Here is an 18,873-nt window from a genome sequence, read left to right as displayed (position 1 = left end):
TCCAGCCTCAGGCACAGCCGCAGAGCCACCCGTGCGCCCTGCCTCGTCCTCATGGCCTACCTGTGCCCCTCACAGCTCCAGAAGGTAGGGCCCTGATGGGTGGGCACCCCGAGGGTCAGGTAAATGTGGGGGGCCCCTCCAGACTTGGAGTAGTCCCGGGGAACTCGACCCACCCCCTTACGTTTTTCAGAAGAGGAAACTGAAGCCCAGAGTGGTCAGTTCACAGCCATGACCCTAACTTCTGCACACACAGCCAGGGGCCATCCAGGCCAACGCACCGCGGCTGGGGTGGGAATGCTTGCGTGAAGAAACCAGAAGAAAACACAGGATCCTGTGAACTGGGGGTGGGGGATCTGGGAAGGGGCGGGGCCGATGAGGGGGCGGGGCAGACGAGGGGCGGATCCACCCATCCCACCCCACCCACAACCCACCTCCAGCGCGGGGCGGGTGGCCCGGCAACCACCCGGTGGGCGCGTTCAGACCCGAAAAGGCTAACCCGTGGGAATCAGAGCAACGGAGACTTTAAAAACATGACCCTTGTTGTTTGTTCCTGATGGCAAGAGGAAAATGCAAAAAAATACAGAAAAGCTCAAAAAAGAAAATTTAAACCCACCTATAGATTCCTGTGCTGAGACAATATTTTGGCATACAGCCCTTGAATCTCTAAAAGTTTCAGGGGACTTCCCTGGCGGTCCAGTGGTTAGGACTCCGCGCTTCCACTGCAGAGGGCACAGGTTCAACCCCTGGTTGGGGAACTTAGATTCCACAAGCTGCGCTGGGGGGCCAAATAAATAAAATAAAAGGTCCATCACAATATCACAAAAGCTGTCGCCGATTGCTTGCTTGCTTGCTATATGTTTCATAAAGGAGGCACTACTGTGCTCCCCATCTGATAGATAGCCTGAGAGTCAGAGAGGGGAAAGCACTTGCCCAGGTTCTCACAAATTAGGATACTAATTTGTAGTTGGCTTTTTTTTTTAAACTCACAATATGTGTGGAACACATTCCCATGCCAATAAATATTTTTCTATCAGCTGTGTTGTATTTCAGGTAGATAAACCACACTTTGTGTGATAAGTTCACCTGTGTGCTGGTTTGTTTGATGATATCCGTCTCCTTCCCTAGACTAAGTTCTGAGAGACAAGCATCATGGCTGCCTTGCTCATGACTGAATCTCCAGCTCCTAAAACCATGTCTGGTGCACGGTAGATGCTCAGCCGATATTAGCCGGATAAACGAAGGAGGTTGTATTCCCTGGAGGGTTAGGGCGAGGACACCTCCCCTTCCACTCGCCTTCATTCAAGCAGCCAACACTGATTGCTCTTCACTGGGCGCTAGACACCATCGCCAGGGAGGGAGGCAGAGCAATGAACAGGATGCCTTGTCCTGCCTCCACACGGCTTCCGGTTTGGGGAAGGGTCAAATCAGTCCTCATCAAGAGCATTTGAGGGCAGGGAGAAGCCTGAGTCTCCTTCCTGCCTGCAGTTTCAGGAGGATGGATTTCTGGTGCTGGAAGGATTCTGGTCTGCAGACGAGTGTGTGGCCATGCAACGGAGGATTGGCGAGATAGTGGCTGAGATGGATGTCCCTCTCCACTGTCGCACGGAATTTTCCACCCAGGAGGAGGAGCAGCTGAGAGCCCAGGTAGGTGCCTGGAGCAGGTGAGAATGAGATTTGGTCTTTGATGGGTGGCTCAGTGCCCAGCCAGAGCAGCAGCCTGGAAAGGTAGGACCCCAAGGCCCACGGGCTCATGCTGATAACGAATCAGGCCCCGAGCTTTCTGTGGGCCGGGCTCCAGGCTAAGTGTCTTATATGCATATTTCCTTCACTCCCTACTACGAATTCATGAGGTCAGCATTATTGCCCCCATTAGACAGGTGGGGTAAATGAGGCTCAGCTCACTTGCCCCAAACTACACAATTAGTAACTGATAGGGCCAGAATTTGAACCCAGATCTGCCTGATACCAAGTGCATGCTGTCACTGCTCTGCTGTACTTCCTTAGAAGTTTTCCTGCCACAAAGGACCTCTTTGTGGCCAGCAACCCAGCATGAGCCAAGTGATTCTGATGGGCCCACCTGGGTAAGTCATCCCCCAATGAGACAAGGAACTCTGCTTGTTTCCCCCAGTGACCTACTAGGACTCAGTACAGCTTGAGATGGGTAAGTTGAGACCCAGGGGTTCTCCCACACAGTTCTCTTAACCCTTCATAGACTGAATTTATGAGCCTGCCTGCGGCTGGGCCCCCAAGCCAAAGCTGTGGTCCAGGCTCAGTAATGGGGCTCACCCTTACTCATGGCAAGGAGCTTCTGCCATCTGGTGGGCATAAAGGGAATTACAATGACTAGAAGGCTTGCAACCCATAGAATGGGGACTTCAGAAAGAAAAAGGGTTACAGAATGACACTTTCCTCCAAACAGTCGGTTTCATTTGGCTGCACTGGTATTCAGTAAACCCTCAATATTCACAACTGATATTGTGAAAGACGTTGAAACGGGTTTTTTAAAAAAATAATTAATTAATTTTTGGCTGCGTTGGGTCTTCGTTGCCTCGCGCGGGCTTTCTCTAGTTGCGGCGAGCGGGGGCTACTCTTTGTTGAGGTGCACAGGCTTCTCACTGCTGTGGCTTCTCTTGTTGTGGAGCGCGGGCTCTAGAGCGCAGGCTCAGTAGTTGTGGCTCACGGGCTTAGTTGCTCCGCGGCATGTGGGATCTTCTTGGACCAGGGCTCGAACCCGTGTCCCCTGCACTGGCAGGCAGATTCTTAACCACTGCACCACCAGGGAAGTCCCTGAAATGGGTATTAAAAGAAAAAAATATTGGCGGTGTCCTATCTAGAAGTGCTCCGTTCCAGCTTACCAGCACCTTTCATTGTTTTTGAGTTATTATACAACTCTGTAAGTTATATAGAACTGATAATAACTCTCATGATACTCGTCCATAGAAATGGGTATGAACTGGGCCCGGCAGGGTGCAATTATTGCCCTTGTGGCTAGATTCAGCTTTGCATTGATTTGTAAATTCATTTCAGCGTTTCTTATTGCCTATATTTGTGTGTTTCTCGGAATTCTCCTTTCAACATGTTGCTGGTTCCCTTGTGAATTACTGAGTTAAGTAAAAATCTTTGACACGCGTGTAGCGTCACCGTCTTTATTATTATGATCAGTTATGCTTCCCAGACTTGTTTCCCTGCTAGTGCAGAGGAGTTAAGAATGTTGAAAAACAACTTTTAGTTTTCAGTGGGAAGGGCGTGGAAAGGGCCCGACGGGTCACTGAGTGGAGCCACGCAAGGCACTGTGACAGCAGATGTGCGCAGTTGAGGGAGTGCTGGGGCTGTGTCATGTGGGAACCCAGGTAGGGGCACCGGTGACACTCAAACTGTACTTACGTCGCCATGAAGGAAGATATATATGGTGATCATGGGTGGCTAAAGCCACAAGGAAAACGTGGGGCATCTCCCGGGAGCATCATTTTCTTCTTTTTTTAAAAATTAAACATTTATTTATTTATGCGTTTGGCTGCGTCGGGTCTTAGTTGTGGCACTCGAGCTCTAGAGCCTGTGGGCTTAGTTGCCCTGCAGCATGTGGGATCTTCGTTCCCCAACCAGGGATCGAACCCGCGTCTCCTGCCCTGGAAGGCGGATTCTCAACCACTGGACCACCAGGGAAGTCCCTGGAGCATCATTTTCATATGCTGCTAAGAAATTTAAAACATGACATTAAAATTAACAAGAAGGGAGTTCCCTGGTGGCCTAGCGGTTAGGATACGGCACTGTCATTGCTGTGGCCCGGGTTTGATCCCTGGTCAGGGAACTGAGATCCCAGAAGCCACAGGGTGTGGTCAAAAAAAAAAAAAAATCAATAAAATTGACAAGGAGATGTTATTAAGAAAAAAGAAAAAGATTAGTAATAGCTTATATTTATCAAGCATTTAGCCATGTCCTTGCTGGGTGTTTTCTATTTAGCAGCAGTAGCAATAATGACAATAAAAGCAGATATTCAGGGCTTCCCTGGTGGCGCAGTGGTTGAGAGTCTGCCTGCCAATGCAGGGGACACGGGTTCGAGCCCTGGTCTGGGAGGATGCCACATGCCGCGGAGCGACTGGGCCCGTGAGCCACAGCTACTGAGCCTGCGCGTCTGGAGCCTGTGCTCCGCAACAAGAGAGGCCGCGATAGTGACAGGCCCGCGCACCGCGATGAAGAGTGGCCCCCGCTTGCCGCAACTGGACAAAGCCCTCGCACAGAAACGAAGACCCAACACAGCCAAAAATAAATAAATAAATAAATAAATAATTATTTTTAAAAAATGCAAAAGAGTTCTTAAAAAAAAAAAAAAAAGCAGATATTCACATGACACCACATTCCAAGGACTGTTCTTATATACCTTATATATACTGACTCATAATCCCTACAACACCCTATGAGATAGGTGCCATTAATAGCCTCCATATTTTATGAGGAAACTAAGCCTGGAGAGGTTCAGTAATGTGGTTGTGATTACAGCCAGTTAGTGGCAGAGCTGGGATTTGAACCCAGGTATTCTAGCTCCAGGGTCTGTGTTCTCAACTTCTATAAGATTCAGCCTCTACCTGAACCTGAAGCCTCCAACAATCCAGGGAGGTCAGTTCTATTATTATTCCCCTTTTACAGATGAGGAAACTGAGGCTTTGAGAGGCAAAACAAGTGGCCCAAGGCTCCCTGGGAACCAGGCATGTTTGATCTAGTACCTGTGTTTCATGCCATTATGGAGTATGAGTCATGTGATTTATTTAGAGGTTTCTAAGAAATTCCATGCTTGTAGTTTCCAGCTGTGCTTCCAGGTCCTTGGAGTTCCTGTTCACCAGCTGTGCCACAGTGGACAAGTTTGAGAAGCACCAGAGGCATCTGCAGCTCTGTGGGGTGGGAAGCATCTGAATCCTCTTCCCTCTCTGCCAGGCCCACCTGTGACCCCGTGATGCTCTCTCAGCCCCTCTGATGTCCCCTCTCCACAGGGCAGCACAGACTATTTCTTAAGCAGCGGCGACAAGATTCGATTCTTCTTTGAGAAAGGCGTCTTTGATGAGAAAGGTTTGGAACTGGGGCCCTAGAGGTGGGGGTGGCTGGACTCCAGTCCTTCCAGCTTGACCTGTCCCTTGTGCCACAGGAAATTTCCTGGTCCCTCCGGAGAAATCCATCAACAAAATTGGCCATGGTAAGCAGGGGCTGGAGAGAAACTGAGGTCTGAAGAGTTTGGGGGCCATCCCCCAAAGCACACGTTAAGGTAGTAGCTCAACAAATGGCATTTCTGGGTGCAGGGTCCTTCTTGGGCCCTGCTCTCCTGCATCTTATGATGCTAATCACATGACACTGCCACTGCAGCACTGGGAAGAGGGGTCCATTTGAGCCCCCCCCATGCAGATGGGTGTGTGCGGGCTCAACTCTCTACTGCCTGGCCTGGGGATTCAGGCACCAGGCATGTGGGGATTCTGGGTCCCATTGCTCCCTGAAGGCTTCTTAAGGAACACCAAACATGTTGACAAGGTCCCTGTTCCAAGACCCCTAAACCAAGCTAGGAAACCCTCTTTTTTTTTTTTTTTTGTTTTTTCCGGATCATGCATTATAGTTATTTTGTAGGGAGTTCCCTGGCGGTCCAGTGGTTAAGACTCCGTGCTCTCACTGCCGAGGGCCTGAGTTCGATCCCTGGTCAGGAAACTAAAATCCCACAAGCCGCGTGATGTGGCAAGAAAAAAAAACAAAAAAAACCCTTACAATTTATCTTGTAGACTGATTTTTAAACATGAAGTTATATCATGGTAGCTTTTTTTTTTACAAATTGTGGTAAAATACATATAATAGAAAATTTACCATCGTAACCATTTTGAAGTATACAATTCAGTGGCATTAAATACGTTCAACCCTCACTTTTTGTAATAACAACAGTAGTAAATAATGAGAAGAGTGACTGTTCTGTGCCTGGTCCTGGGCTGTGCTTGCACACGCGTTAGCCCATGGAGTCCTATGGCAGCCCAGGAGGCAGGGCTGATCCCATTGTACACAGGAGGAAACTAAGGCTTAAAGGAGAGAAATCGGTGCTCAGAGTCCGACAGAGCAAGCGGCAGTACCAAAATTGCTACCAAGTGATGGGTCCCTTGGAGTCCTTGGTCCTCTGAAGGGCGGCCAGTCAGGGCTAGAAGGTCAAGAATAAGGTCATAGGTCAGGTGAAGGCATCTGTGGGGCCCATTTCTCGGTTATAAACAAGCAGAAAGCTTAATACACAGAAAATAGGTGAGAATATCAAAGTGAGGCCTGACCCTGGGTGCCCAGGCCTAGGCGTGGGAGGGACTCATGGGGACTGGGGACTGGCTCTTCAGCCCACCTCTGTCCCGCAGCTCTGCACGCCCATGACCCTGTCTTCAGGTGTGTCACACACTCCCCCAAGGTGCAGGTGAGCAGAGGTGTCGGTGAGGGTGGGCCGGTGGGCCATATGTGAGTGTGGGCGGGCTGGCCATGTGACCTCTTCCCCCTTCCAGGCTTTGGCCAGAAGTCTGGGCCTCCAGATGCCCGTGGTGGTGCAGAGCATGTATATCTTTAAGGTGAGCTCCCCGTCCTCCCCAGGCCTCCGTTTACCCTCTGTAAAATGGGCACAGTGCTCATACCAAGCCCTTCCTTTCAAGGGCCGCAAGCTGCCTCCCTGAGGAAGTATTATTTAGTTGGTGGGAGAACATGAAAACCGGTCTCCTCTGGTTAGGGTGCCTGGCACTTAGTTGGGGCTCAGTTAGGGTGTCGTGGAAGGAAAGGGGATCCCGGGGCTGCCTCCTCCCTTTGTTGGCTATTGAAATGCTCTGCTCCCAGCTTTCAAGGCCCAGCCCAGTGCCACCTCCTCCAAGAAGCCTTCCAACGCCCTTGGGAAGAGAGGACACATCTCTGATCCTGGAGCCCAGAGGCTTAATCGCTGGCCTGGGCCCCAGCCTCTCCTGCTTCCCCTCACTTCTGCCTTGTGTTCTTGTTAGGGACGTGTGTGCTCAGACTGGGAGCTCCCTGCCAGGCAGGGTGGCTTTTCTCTTTGCAGCCCTCCTGGGCCTGGCACATAGTAGGTGCTCGATAGCTGGGTGCTGACGTGGAAGCCTTGCAGATAAACACCTGTGGCGGGGGGAAGAGCATCCCACTCGGAGGACTCAGAGCAGCCCCTGCCCCTCCCCGCTCTCCCTGGCCTCACCCAGCCCCTCCTCTCTCCTGCAGCAACCTCACTTGGGCGGCGAAGGTGAGCCAAGAGCAGGCTGGGGGGCCAGCGAAGGCCCCGGCGGGAGATCTGGGACTTTAGTGGTTGTCAGGTCTCCAGAGGGAGGGAAGGCACCTGCCAAGACGTCCATAGACAAGAGCCTGGGCCAGCGGAGGAGAAGCCATCTTCTGCTGCTTCCTGAAAGAGTGGATGCCGGGGGGTGGGGTGGGGTGGAGGGGTGGAGGGTGGTGTCCTGGAGCCCTTGACCCAGTGGTTCCCAAACCTGGCAGCGACTCCTTGCTGGTTAAAAATACAGATTCCTGGGCCCCATTCCCTGAGATCTTGAGTCAGGAGGGTGGCAAGGGCCTGGGAATCTGTATTCTGCCGAGTTCCCTGGAGTACTGATTCAGCATAGAAACTGCTGATCTGATTACAAAACCCCTGGATACACAGGCACCCCTTCCAGCCTCCCTCATGGGTGATGATCCGCTTCTCTCAAATACCTCCAGTGACAGAGGGCTCACCACCCCTACAGGCAGCTCTTCCTTTCCTGACGTGAGCTCAAGTCATTCCCCTTGTGAGGCCCCCTCCTCCCCACCATCCAGCCTGAGGACAGTCTCCTGAAGGGATGACCATCCTCTCCCTGAGCCTTCTCTGCTCAGTCCAGCACCCCCAGCTCCTTCAGCCCTTCCGCCTCCAAATGTTTTGGGGCCCCCACCATTAGGACACCTTCATCTGGACGCTGTCTGCATTGTCGAAGTCTGACTTAAACTTCGGTGCTCAGAAAGCACACAGTTCCCCAGGAAGGGATGAGGCGAGACTAGGACCCTCTTGTTGTTAACAGACTAAGGTCCTCTGTTCAGCGGTTCTCCATCCTGCCTGGGCCCCAGCATCACGCAGGGGATGTTTACAATGTGGATGCTGGGTCCGTTTCCTGCTTCACACCCAACTTCCAAGTCTTAGACCACTAGTGGCTTACACTGGACCATCTGGTGGCTGGAGGTGCTCTCGCTGGTTAAGGACGGCAGCTTGAGTTACCTGGCTGGAATTAAACAATAGCAGCTGCTTTTCAGGCAGCGATTACAACGTCAGGCTCTGTACTAAGCACTTTTCATACACTGTCTCAGAATCCTCCAGCAACCTCGTGAGGTTAGGTTATCGTTGTGGCTGCTTTATGGTTTAGGAAGTTGAAGCTTGAGAGGTGAAATCTCTTGCCCAGAGTCTCCGGGCCAGGAAGCAGTGAGATTCTAACTGCTCATGGGAAGGCTGGGCCTGGAGGGCCCTGGGAGGACCACGGAGTGAGTAGAAACGAGGCCAAGGTGAGGTGAGGCCAGGCTCCTCATGCCCAGGCGGGCCTGCTGCAGTCTCCCCTCACCAGGACGCCTCCTTCCTGTATACGGAGCCCCTGGGCCGGGTGCTGGGCGTGTGGATTGCTCTGGAAGACGCCACGCTGGAGAATGGCTGCCTCTGGTTCATCCCTGGCTCCCACACAGGTGAGGCCACCTGCCTCTCCCTGCCCACTCGTCCCCACCCCCCACAGGGGAGGGATCCCGAATAAAGAGAGGCTAAAGGCCCCACCTTGGCCCTCAGGTGGAGTGTCGAGAAGGATGGTCCGGGCCCCTGCTGGCTCGGCGCCTGGCACCAGCTTCCTTGGGACTGAGCCAGCCTGGGATAACAGCCTCTTTGTGTCCACACCGGTGCGGAGAGGTAGGGGGTGTGCAGAGGGCGGGGAGGAGGGCCTGGAGGCCATGCCTGGGGGGTCTGTGCTTGCTCTGACCACCCAGCTCACCTGAGGGCTGGGAAGTCACAGCATGAGGGAAGGTAGGGCTGGGTGGGCACTGGGAGGTCTGAAAGCTGTGTGGTTAACAGCAGGGTCTCCCAGATCAGGCTGGAATCCAGACCCTGCTACTTCCCGGCTGTCTCTGTGAGCAAATGACTGAACCTCTCTGAGCCTAAGTTTCCCCAAACATAAAGTAGGGAAGCCAGTGAGATGTCATATGTAAGATGGTGCACCACAAGTGCTCACAAATCCTGGCTGTCAGCACACCCTTCCTTTTAGAAAAGGGAAACTGAGCCCCAACTCTGCGTTCCCGGCTGAGGCCCCAGCTGGCTGGCACGGGACAGAGAGCTTCTGTCTGGTTCTGCAAATGCCATAGAGGTGGATGCCCTTGCTGAGGCTTGCCAAGGGCACGGGCCACAGCGGAAGGGACTTGACCCCAGGGGAACCCATGTCCAACAGCACAGCCTCCGACGCTGGGGCAGACTCCAGGCCCATGAGCGTCCAGGGATGGGAATGGGGATGAATAGCCCACGACACCGCTTGAGGGAGGGGGCGCCCACCATGTCCCTTCCTGCCTCGAGGGCGCTCTTGACCCGCTGTGTCCCTGCCAGGGGCCCTCATCCTAATCCACGGAGAAGTGGTGCACAAAAGTGAGCAGAATTTCTCCGACTGCTCACGCCAGGCCTATACTTTCCACCTCATGGAGGCTGCTGGCACCGTCTGGAGCCCAGATAACTGGTAGGTGGCAGGGTGTGTGTGGGCCCCAGACAGCTCCCGAAGAGGTCCTGGAGGCTGGGAGCAGTGCTACTGGCACCTCGAGGTCCTCTCCCCATCCTCTGCAGGCTCCAGCCGACAGCTGAGCTGCCCTTTCCCCCACTGTACACCTAAAGGCCCTCTGAGGGCAGGGACGCCACCCCCTCTCGAGAGCAGCTGTGGGCCACCAACGCCAGCGCCTCACCCCACCGCCCAGCTGCAACGGGGAATTCGCATCTCTCCTCCAGGGCTTTCCTTCTGCTGGTGTCTGTGCAGACAGGCAGGCAGGAGCAGGAGGCTGGGCTGGGTGCCTTCCCTGAGATCTGTCTCTGTCTGTCCCTACCCCAACACAACCTCCCCCTAGAGGCAGCCTCACAGCCATGAAAGGGTTCTGGCTGCTTCTCTGCCGGCTTCTCACTCGTCTCCCCTCTCACATGGAACACTTGGTCATTACGGTGGGAGACACTGAATAAAAAAGACTTCCAGATGCAGCATCTTGATCCTTCTTTCCCAAGCAGCCTTCCTCTCAAAGATGAGAACCCTGCTGAAAATCATCCCAGGTAGCCCAGCCCTGCCTGGTGAGGTATGCACGATGTTAATAACAGTAAGTGACATTTAGTGGGCATTCCTGGCGCCAAGAGCTTCCTGTGCTTTACCACTGGATCCTCACCCCTTTCAGGTAGGTGCTGTTTACAGATGACGGACCTGACACTTGGGAAGGTTAAGTGACCTGCCCAAGTCCCACAGCTGTTCAGGTGTTTGGCGAGGTCAGCTGGATCCAGAGCCTATGCTTCTAACCTCTATGCTCCCAGTTCTCCTTTCCTGGGGAGGGAAAAGACCAGAACCTGGAATCCAGTCTGAGATTCTGGTCCTGGCTCTGTGACCAACTCGATTTCCGGCCTCAGGCCAGGCCCTTCTCTCTGGGCCCATTTGGCCACCTGCACCATCAAGGGGCCGGACGAGGGCCTCCACAGGTCCCTCCTGTTTGGACATGCTTGGCAGGCACCCAGAGCTGCAGGAACAAATACCAAATCTGAAACCTGCCTGGCGGGGGTCTGCTCAGAGGTTGCAAACTGGGGGCCACCAGCCGATTTCACAATGCAGAATTGTTTTGTCTGGGCCTCAGCATTTTAAAAACAAACAAACAAAAAACCCAAAACATTTTAAAATTGGGAGATTTCACATAACAATTCAGGTTTCTAAGCTTCTTTGAATGAGCAGGTCAACAGCCCGGGGCCTGTGGTCTAGCCTACGTGACCGCTGGCTGGAGCTGCCTTCTTACAGGCGCATGTGCTCTCCGCTTCCCTTCCCTGTCCTCCTTCATTGCATTACCTGCCTGGCCTCAGCGGCCTTATGATTTTATGACCTTGATTTCCAGCCCCCACTCTGTATGGGAACAAACCACCCAGGGAGTCAGTGGGGCAAAGCCAGCACTCATATACGCTACACCCTAACATGGTGTTGCCTCCTTCAGCGAGCAGTCGCGGGGAGCCTGAGCCAAGGGAAGGGTTTGTTAAGGCTCCTTTGAGCCCAAAAGGAATGTCTTAATACTCTCCTCTGAGGGAAAGGGCTTGGCAGTGATGCTCAGGCAGAAGCAAGCTCCCAGAGCTGGGCTCCTGGCTTCCAGCCTTGGTGGGCCAAAGTTCTCACCTCTTCCTGCCTAGGCCCCTCCCTGTCAGGCTGGTGGGAAGTGGGGAGAACCTGGTCCAGCCTTGAGAAACCTGCTGTGCTATCTTCTCACTGACGGGAAATGTTCATCCATTCAGCGAAGGTCTGCCGAGCTCCTGCTATGTGCCAGGCTGTGCTGGCACTGGGGGATGCGGTGGGGAACCAGGGAGAGCTGGACTCCGCCCTCACAGAGAGCAAGGCTGGAGCAGGCACCGCCCCCTCCCCCCCGCCCCGGAAGAGCGATTCTGAACTCTCAGTAAACTTCACCAGAACTTGCCTCTAATTTCTCGCCAAGAGAAGAGACCAACACAGGTGTGGACATGACTGGAGGGTGAGAGGTCTCAGGAGGGACCCCTTGACAAGGACCCTGTGCTGTCCAGCCTGTCCTTCATCAGCGCCACTCAGCCAGGCAGCAGAGGCCTTGAGGCAGGGTGGGGTTGGCTGAAACAGGGAGTCAGCCCAGGACGGATCTTCTTCCTCCAGCCCTTCCAGGGATGCAACAAACAGATCCCATCTCTCCCCCTCAGCTCTTCCTAGCCCAAATGGGAGAAACCACATGCACGTGGCTATTTTCCTCTTGTACTCTCCTCTGAATGAAGCCAGGGGAGTAGGGTCACTCTGGTCTCCAAGTACAACCTATATAACCCTTTGGTTTGCCTGGCTTTTTGCTGAGATGAGGACTGGCCTTGGGTAACAATGACACTTTCCCTCACTTATGTGACACTTTCGCACTTAAGTGCGGGCTCTGGGCTGGTCACCTCACACACGTCACTTTGCCAGAACCTCACGACACCCTGTGAGGTGCAGGCTCTTATTATTCCCATCTTGCAGACATGAGAATTGAGGCCCAGTGATTAAGCAACTCACACAGTTAAGAAGTGGTTCAGCCAAGGATTCTGACCAGATGAGTCTGACACCAGAACCTGAAGTGTTAACCACTCTGCCCTACGGCCTCCAGTATCCACTCCGGCCCCCCCGAGGACTGCAAGGTGAGGGGGGGCCCTATGGCCCACTCAAGCTTCTTGAGCTGCTGCACTATCCTTTAAGCATTTTTGCTTTTTAAAATATCAGCAAAACTAAAACCGGGAGTGCTTTGATTTTTATTTTAAATCTGAATCAACTGAAAAATTAAATCTGCTTCTCCCCTCCTGGCTCTTCAAGCCCAAGTGGCTGGCTGCTGTGGGGACCATTTGTCTTCCCCATGTCCCTGTTTCCTTCATCGCTGCTGCACAGCAGCTAGGCCATCAGCAATATCAGGAGGTAGAGAGGCAAAAGGAGATTGTCTATCTGCGTAGTGTATGCTTCTAGGAGGGACACGGTGCTGATGCACCCCAAAATCCAAGCATAACTGTAGTTTAAGTCCACTCCACTGTCGAAGATTAAGATCAGAGCTACAGAAATGATCTGGGCAAATATAGATGTCATGGTCCCCTCAAAAGTCTTTTTAGTTCCAGGCCAGCGAATCTCCCCCATGGTGCTGCCGAATATGGAGGCCACAGTGTCGCCCACACCGACGGCCAGGACTCCTGCATAGGGGACTAGGGCCCTGGCTCCCCCTAGGCTACCCTTCTGTGTGCAGGGTCTGGGGACTAACCAAATGGGAAGAGACATGCCTAGGAGCAGGTAGATGTGGGTCAGGATGAGCGGTCCACTGTCTCGTTCATCCAGGAAGAGGGACAGGAGGCTTCGCAGAGCGTGGCCCAGGGGCTTGATGCGGAAGTAGCGCACATACTCTAGGAAGATGAAGACCGCCAGACATACGGTGGCGGCCACGTAGAGCAGTGGCCGGTCCAAGATGATACCTGGGGTGTAGGTGGCTACCACAATGAAGTGGAAATACTTCCGAGCAATGGTGGGGGCCTGGTGCTTCTTGGACTCGGAAGATGACCGCTTGGCATTCTGGTACAGCACCACCAGGCAGGCTAAGGTGGCCAGCAGAGACCAGTAGGCTAGGAGGTAGACTCGGGTCTCTGTCTGGAAGAGGAATTGAAAAAGCCACAGCAGGGGGTTCCTGCGGATGAGCCGGTGCAGCCAGGGCAGGACCACGCCAAGGCCCAGTACACAGGTCATGAGGTGGAAGAAGATGGAAGAGGCCCAGGTGCCTGAGTCCATGAAAACAAAGAGGGTGCTGAAGAAGATGCCCATGAGCACCATCCCTACCACCACTACCAGCAGGAAGAAGTCCAAGGGGTCCCCCTGGCTTTCCACCACAGTCAGAGAGCGCTTGATGAGCTGGTTGAGCATGAAGCTGATGCCACCCAATACCAGCAGAGCCTCTCCAGGGGTGAAGCAGCGGGGCAGCAGATACAGCAGGATCATGTTGAGGTAGACGAAGATCAGCAGGACCTCCAGGACCTCGATCACCTCGCCTACACTCAGCGAGTGCTTCATGATGTAAATGATGACACCTCCAGCCAAGCCCGAGATGACACAGGTGTTGGTGGGCACCGGGCGAGTGATGCCCAGTGCCAATACTGATGAGAAGAGGGCCACTGCCATGCCAGTGGCCGCCACCACAATTCCAAACCGCTCGAAGTATGGGTTCCCCGCAGCCTGGCAGCGCTCCTTCATAACCAGCCCGAGCAAAGGCATGACCACCGAGGCGGGCAGTAGGCCACTGTTTGCGGACATTCGAAACTGGAAGACAGCGCTTCCCTGCTGTAGCAGCCGGTCCCACTTGTATTGGACGTAGAAGGCCTGCACCGCGAGGGCCACGGCGCACCACGAGTATCGATCCCACACGGCTGCGTGGATGCTCAGCACCACTACGAACACCACTGCCGCCTCTGCCAGCACCGAACCGCTCAGCGGAGCCCCAGGCCCAGGGGCCGGGGAAGCGCACTCTCGGGTCATGTCTTTGGATCTGAGACTCCGGGGAAACTGGGGTGACTAGGAACGCCCTGGACTCTGGGCCCTTTAATCCCCGCCTGGCAGAGAGCGGTAGCTTCGCCCAGCCAGCACCTTCTCTCTCCGTTCTCCAGCTGCGAGAAAGGAAGCTCCACTGTAGGCCACTCTCTGACGCCTGGGAGCTGGCGTCGGGCTACCCTCCACCGCCTCACACCTATGGCGTAAACGTCGCCCCTCGGCCGCCTCCCTCACAGCCTCGGCCGCCCTCGCCCGGAGTTCCTCACCTCTCTGGGAATCGCCATGTTGGCCCCGCCCCGCCGTCACGTGACGAAAAGCCCCGTCCACGCCCTGGAGGCGAGTGATCACGTGGGCGTGGCGTCTGGGGGCGGGGCTGGGGCGCGCGCGCGCGAAGATGGCGGCGGCCGCCGGCGGTGCGTGTGTGAGGTGCGGAGCGGGCCGAGTCGGCGGGCGTGACTGTGAGGCGCGGGGTCGAAGCCGAGCGGAAGCGGGGCGGGAGTTGGGGGCTAGATGTGGCAGCAGTGGCTGGGCGAAGGCCGGCTAGGTGGACGGGCTCCGGGACGGGAGGCGGTTACAGCCAAACGGTCCCCGCGCGCGCGGGGGTCTGAGGTGACTTCTCCAAGAGGGGGGCCGGTGCCTCACGACTTTCCTGGACTCCGGCCTCCTGTCTCCCTACCCGGTCCCTTTCCCTTCCTCCCCTCTCCCCTCGGAGAGTCCCTCGGCGCCCCCCTCCCCCCTACCGCGCTTCCTGTGCGGCGTGACGCTCCCTCGAGGCGAGACTCTGCGCTTCGCGGTCGCCCGGGGGAGCCCCTACCCGGGCCCCGCTGCAGCCTCCTGTGCCCGGCCCGGCGGCGCTGTCCAGGTTACCCCCTGTGCTCTCGTTGGGAGGTCTGTTTCGGGCGTCGCCGAGCCACCTCCTGGCAGTCTCTGCCCTCTTTCGTCGCTCAGCCTTTCATTCATCCGTCTCGTCGTTTTCTCATGCATTGATTCCGTCAGCGGACATCCCAGGCACTGTACTGGGTTTTGGGGACGGGAAGAGAAAATATTAAAAAGAAAGAGACAGTTCTTGCTAGCGTACAGGCGCACTAGCGCCAGACACTGGCGACGCGCTTTCTTTTCTCCGTGTTGTCTTCTTGAACTCCCACAACTCCGGGAGGCACCTTTTAATTTACAGATGACTCACAAACCCGGCTCCGAACGGGCTGCGTGTCCGACTCCGAAGCTTTAACCGGATCGCCACATTTCCATCTCGCACTTAACAGCTTGAAGTGTTTTTTCTTTCCACCCTCCCGCCTAACCGTCCCTGTCACTTCTTGTTCCCTGTGCCAGCAGTGGTTCCCCGCTTTTTTGTCTTGTTCACTGCTGTAGCCTCAACACCCAGAAGAGCATGTAATAGGCTCTCAGTAAATGTTTATTCCGTTTGCCACTTCCTTCATCTCTCTGCTCTAGTGAGGTTTTCTTCTTCGGAATTTCCATGGAACTACTTCCGAACCTTGTGAGGACCTTTTTGCTTTTTCTTCCTCTGCTGTTTCGTGTCAGCTCTTCTGTCGGGCAGCATTGTGGTCGCTGTGCTCTCCTTTTCTTAGGCTTATCTTACAGCCATTGTGGAGCTTGGGTAAAGTTTAGCTCCTGCAGGGCAAGGCGCGTTCTTAATGAAAGAGGACAAGGGAAGGAAAGCTGTTAGTTTGCCTGAAAGATGCTCTCTGCATCCTGGAGAACCTACCAAACTCATACCTGAAGGTGGAAGAAATGACACTAGGATTTCTAGGCACTGCTTTGCTCATAGCTTGTTTTAGGAGCGATCTTTTTTTCTTTTCTTTTTTTTCCCCTTTCCTTTCTATTTGTGTTGGAAGGCATGCTATAATGATTGGGATTATACTGAACAGCAGCCTTCTGTTTGAAACGCCTAGAGGTCTGAACTAAGAAGAAACTTAAATTCTATTCCTGGTGCCTGCTGATTTGCAGATGACCACAGACAGGCCACCTTACCATATGCGTCTGTTTCTCCGAATGAGAATCGTTTTCAGAGCAGTATTGAGGTGGCTGGGAAGCATGTATGTTAATATGAGTTGGCACTAGTCAAAAATGCAGTAATACTCTTAAATCACTCAGGGTTTGGGGAGGATCACTGAGGGTTTGACGGGAAGTCAGTTTGAATTTTGGCATTTTGGGGTATCGTGTTCTTCAGTTAATGTGTGCTTAAAAAACAAACAAACAAAAACCCCGTGGTTTGAAAAGCTTGCTGCTTAGCTTAAACCTCAGTTCATGCAAGAGAGATGTGCCTCATCTGTGGAGGCAGAGCGTCCACGAGCAGTGGCTGCTTATATTCATTATTTCCGTGTGGAATATTATAACTGTGTTTCTCAAAAGAACTATCTCAGAGTAGTTTGACTGTGTCTCAGGCTTTCTATCGAAAGGACTCAATTGTAGAGACTGTTAATTCTAATCTCCTAGTTGCTTTCATCCAAAGGTTTCCAACCACATGGATCTCTCTAAGGAAGATAATTTCCAGTTTCATTAACTTCAGCTCTTTTAGGATTGGAATTCCGTGTTGTCTGCTAGACCATTGGACTGCAAGTCAATAAATTTTTTTAACCTCACCTTTGAGGCAAGTTATTGAATTTCTTTGCCTTAGTTTCTTCCCAAAACACTTAGCTCAAATTTATTTATTTTATTTATTTACAGTGTCTGCAAACAAATGACAGACACTGTAGCACTTATTTCATTTCTTGGAAGTATATATGGAAGATGTTACTCTGAGGCTTGAATTAGACATCACAATTCCAACCATGTCTGTTGGGTCTTGAAAATCACCTGCTCAAACCTCCAGATCTCAATTTGAGGTGAAGTCTTTCATTGATCCCTGGATCAGTACCCAGTGATCTCTCTCTTTTCTGACTCTTTTCTGTCCTCTATGGTTATTTTCCTTTGTAGTGTCTAATTATTAGGATCATGCCCTTTGGTACTTTCTACTTTTTTGCTGATTGCATAAGGTATGTTTAACATCCTTTATCATTCCCAACACTAAGCTTATGAGTATTGTGAAGGTCTTAGATTTATTTGGATCCCCATTATTCCTAGACCATAAATGTGTAGGAATTGAGGATCCAGTAACATTCATTTCCACAAGGATTCCCTTCCTGATAAACCACTGTTTTCTCCTTTATTCTGCCTTCTCTTGGCACTTCTGCATATAACATTTGTTATTTCTCGCTTTTCTGTTTCAGGTAGGTTGCAGGTCTAAAAGGGACTCATATCATTCTTATTCTTTAATATTTGCTCATTAGCATGTATATTTTGAGCCTCTCCTGTGTGCCAGCCGCTGTGTTAGGGAATGGTCTGCCACTGTAGGACAGAAGGCTTCGCCTCAGTCTTTGCCTGCTTGCAGCATGAAATTCTTGGGTGCAGCTTGAGGCAGTGTAATGTAATGATTAAACTCTGGAGTCCTGCAAACCTGGGTTCAAGCCCTGGCTCTATTATAAATTAGCTTTGTGGTCTAACAGAAGTTACTTAACCACTCTGAAACCTTAGTTTCCTGATGAGATAATGGGGATAATAATAGTATTTGCTTCATAAGTAAGTTGAAATATTCAGTAAGACAAAGCATTAAAGACTTACTTAGCACAGTGCCTTACATAACTGCTCAATAAATGTTGGCTAATCTTGTTATCAAACTCATTCTCAATAAACATTATTGTTTTTGATACCTTATAACAAAAAGACCATAATATAACTTAGTTTTGCAAATGAGAGTCTTAATTTCTAAAGAAATAGCTAACGTCTTTTAAGTAGTAAGTGTAAAAATTACTGTATTTCTCTAGGGCAGTGATCTATCTCCAGTTTTGTTCTGTAGCAGAATCTTTTTCTCCCCACTCCTCCCCGCCAAAAAAAAAAAAAAAAAGCCACTATATCAAACGTAAAAGGCAAAGAAGATCGGGACTTCCCTGGTGGCGCAGTGGTTAAGAATCCACCTGCCAATGCAGGGGACACGAGTTCGAGCCCTGGTCTGGGAAGATCCCATATGCCGCAGAGCAACTAAGCCCATGCACCACAGCTACTGAGCCTGCGCGCCACAACTACTGAGCCTGCGCTCTAGGGCCCGCGTGCCTCAACTACTGAGCCCACGTGCTGCAACTACTGAAGCCCACGTGCCTAGAGTCCATGCTCCGCAACAAGAGAAGCCACAGCAATGAGAAGCCCGCTTTCCACAACTGGAGAAAGCCTACGTGCAGCAGCAAAGACCCAAAGCAGCCAAAAAAAAAAAAAAAAGCAAAGAAGATCTATACTGACCAGGTCTTTTACCTGCTCCTCTGAGACAAGCTGATGCCCTAGAGCAGTGGTAATTTAGGAATTCATTTGAGTACTCATTTTAAAATGTAGATTTCCCATGCCCAACCTCTGAGAAATAGTAGCTCTGGGTGACGACCAGGATTCTGCAGTGTTGCTATGTTGTTTCCAGCTGATTTTGCTGTTTGGGCTGAGGACCAACTACATTTTGAGAAACACTCTTAGAACATTTTTTCTTTTTTTTTTAATAAATAAATTTATTAAAAAAAAATCCTTGACCTACAAGGGAACACTTGTACACTGTTGGTAGAACGTAAACTTGAACAGC

General features: G+C 52.3%; 3 protein-coding genes across 4 annotated transcripts in view; 2 read left to right on the top strand and 1 right to left on the bottom strand.

Annotated features, from left to right (window-relative positions):
• PHYHD1 (phytanoyl-CoA dioxygenase domain containing 1) lies at window positions 1-10,079 on the top strand. Of its 2 annotated transcripts, none has more exons than XM_068552310.1 (11): window positions 1-84; window positions 1,486-1,644; window positions 4,986-5,061; window positions 5,138-5,185; window positions 6,363-6,418; window positions 6,504-6,566; window positions 7,213-7,234; window positions 8,557-8,685; window positions 8,783-8,899; window positions 9,584-9,710; window positions 9,815-10,079. In XM_068552310.1, exons 1-11 carry the CDS (start codon window positions 52-54, stop codon window positions 9,858-9,860), a joined length of 876 nt encoding a protein of 291 aa, XP_068408411.1. In that variant the 5' UTR covers window positions 1-51; the 3' UTR covers window positions 9,861-10,079. The 2 variants fall into 2 exon arrangements, with proteins under 2 accessions (XP_068408411.1, XP_068408412.1); XM_068552311.1 differs by lacking the exon at window positions 1-84 and adding an exon at window positions 1,158-1,244.
• A 2,404-nt stretch (window positions 10,080-12,483) lies between these two features.
• On the bottom strand, window positions 12,484-14,560 carry DOLK (dolichol kinase). The gene has a single exon (XM_068553613.1). The coding sequence runs from the start codon at window positions 14,244-14,246 to the stop codon at window positions 12,630-12,632; it is 1,617 nt and encodes a 538-aa protein (XP_068409714.1). The 5' UTR covers window positions 14,247-14,560; the 3' UTR covers window positions 12,484-12,629.
• Window positions 14,561-14,627: 67 nt separating this feature from the next.
• Window positions 14,628-18,873, top strand: part of NUP188 (nucleoporin 188) — a 44,115-nt gene continuing 39,869 nt past the window's right edge. The window contains exon 1 of the mRNA XM_068552857.1: window positions 14,628-14,684. Within this exon, the coding sequence (XP_068408958.1) occupies window positions 14,653-14,684 (32 nt within the window). The 5' untranslated portion in view covers window positions 14,628-14,652. The remainder of the gene's footprint in view (window positions 14,685-18,873) is intronic.

The sequence above is a fragment of the Eschrichtius robustus genome, chromosome 10, assembly GCF_028021215.1.
Source record: "Eschrichtius robustus isolate mEscRob2 chromosome 10, mEscRob2.pri, whole genome shotgun sequence".
Lineage (NCBI taxonomy): Eukaryota > Metazoa > Chordata > Mammalia > Artiodactyla > Eschrichtiidae > Eschrichtius > Eschrichtius robustus.
This window is presented reverse-complemented; position numbering and strand designations above follow the sequence as displayed.